The sequence below is a fragment of the Phascolarctos cinereus genome, unplaced genomic scaffold (assembly GCF_003287225.1).
Source record: "Phascolarctos cinereus isolate Bilbo 61053 unplaced genomic scaffold, phaCin_HiC Scaffold_9;HRSCAF=440, whole genome shotgun sequence".
NCBI lineage: Eukaryota > Metazoa > Chordata > Mammalia > Diprotodontia > Phascolarctidae > Phascolarctos > Phascolarctos cinereus.
Window position 1 is genome coordinate 247,074,117 of NW_027556402.1, and position 2,100 is coordinate 247,076,216.

The 2,100-nt window shown below is 35.2% G+C and overlaps 1 protein-coding gene across 1 annotated transcript; it reads right to left on the reverse strand.

Moving 5' to 3' along the window:
* Window positions 1-321: 321 nt before the first annotated feature.
* LOC110199649 (olfactory receptor 10AG1-like) lies at window positions 322-1,263 on the reverse strand. The gene has a single exon (XM_020974529.1). The coding sequence runs from the start codon at window positions 1,261-1,263 to the stop codon at window positions 322-324; it is 942 nt and encodes a 313-aa protein (XP_020830188.1).
* Between the last annotated feature and the right edge of the window lie 837 nt (window positions 1,264-2,100).

The window sequence follows — 2,100 nt, forward strand, 5'->3', positions numbered from 1 at the left end:
AGCAGTATAAAAGCTGGCTTTCACTTCTATGCAGTGTGCCTCTCCCACCAGGCGGCACACTAGATTCTTGCAAGAACCATAATAAATGATTCTTCTTTCCCTCCAGACTTAATTTGGGTATTAAGAGCTAGACTTCATCTAGCATTGCAACTGAGAAAGCAATGGGCTGCAGGCAGCTTGCCCTGGATAACTTCCCAACCCTGATGAAGGGGTTCAAGGAATTCTATTTTTAACATGCATTTGGAAATCTTTCACTATTGCTAAATTTTTGGCAACCCCCACATTCAGTTATGTGATCTCATTTGGGATTGAGACCCACAGTCACTTAGGCAGGAATTTCTTCAATGCTGTAATAACATCTTTATTTCTCAGGCTGTATATCAAGGGGTTGAACATTGGGGTCACAGTGGAGTAGATAAGAGACAAAACCTTGTCTATTCCTGCTGATTTAACAGAATTTGGTAAAAAATATGAGATGATACCTGACCCAAAAAACAGGCTCACCACCATAAGGTGTGAAGAACAAGTAGAGAAGGCTTTCTTTCTCCCTATAGCTGATGGAAGCTTCTGGATTGTGACAATGATTTGGACGTAGGACACAAGTATCATTAGAAATGGAACAATAGCAGATAGGAAAGCACCAGCACGGGAGTACAGTTCATTCACAGTGGTGTCCCCACAGGCAAGATTTAGTAGTGGAGGAATATCACAAAAAACATGATTGAGGTAGTTAGAACCACAGAAGGGCAGAGAGAAAATCTGGTATGTTTGTCCTATTGGAATAGGGATTGCACTCACCCAGGAGCCAACCACCAAACAGACACAAGTTTTTTGGTTCATGATGAGAGGATAGTTCAAAGGATTACAAATGGCCATGTAACGGTCATAAGCCATCACGGCTAGGAGAAAGCACTCAGTGCCTCCCCAAATAAGGAAGAAACAAAGTTGTGTAGCACATTCGAGAAAAGAAATATTTCTCTTTTGAGTCAAAAGGTTTTTAAACATCCTGGGAAGTGTCACTGATGTGTAACAGATTTCTAGGAAGGAAAAGTGTCTAAGAAAAAAATACATGGGTGTTTGGAGAGTGGGATCTACCTTAGTAATTACGATGATGAGGCCATTTCCCACCAGAATACTTACATAGATGAGCAAGAAAATACTAAATAGAATTCCTTGATAGTTGGGAAGGTCCCCAAATCCCAGAAGAATGAATTCAACCACAACACTGACATTTGTTATTGCCATGTTGACAGTGCCTCCCATCTTGGGAAGAGTGAATTTTGGAGAGCAAAGTCTCTTTCCTAAGCCGTGACTTAGTTTCCTTTCCTTTAAATGAAAAAAAAAGAATTAGTTGGTCTGTATTTCCCTCTCATCTATAGCATTCTCTATTTTATAAACTTATTTTAACTTAACAATTGAACAACCATATTTATATCTACTATTTATTTCAGGGAGATGGTATAAAACTATGATATCTTTGCACCTTCTCTACAAATTACACTGTTTCCTATATTTCTAAAAGGCTTAATGACTACTTTAGGATCACAATGTTAACATACATCAGAGGTCAGACTTGAGTCTTTATCTTCCTGGTCAAAAGAGCCTGTTTTTTAACCACTATACCAACCACATTGTCTCTTATAAACTATTTATCTAATAAAAATAATAACAATAATATAATGCTAATAATTATTATTTAGAAATAACATTTTAATAAAGAGAGCCACAGAAATACTAATAACTTCCAAGTTACAAGATAAAAAAGTTCTTTATAATGTATAGATCTAGTATTGTTCTTTTTAATTAATTGTATGATGTATGTATTATCCTCATTTCTATTTACTAGAGTTTTCCCAAAGATTATTCAAGTAAAGATCAGCTTACATTTCCATATACTATATTTTTAATGAAAAAATGATGTTTACAATAATTCACTACATATTATGCATAAATGATCAATTTCAAAACAACTTCTTTCAAAACCATTTCTAACTGAACTCCATCAAAAAACCTATGATAATTAAAATAGTAATTATTTACTATGAAAGTTATTGTAATCAAGGTCCAACAAGTGCCTTTTAAAAATTCTAATGTTTCCTT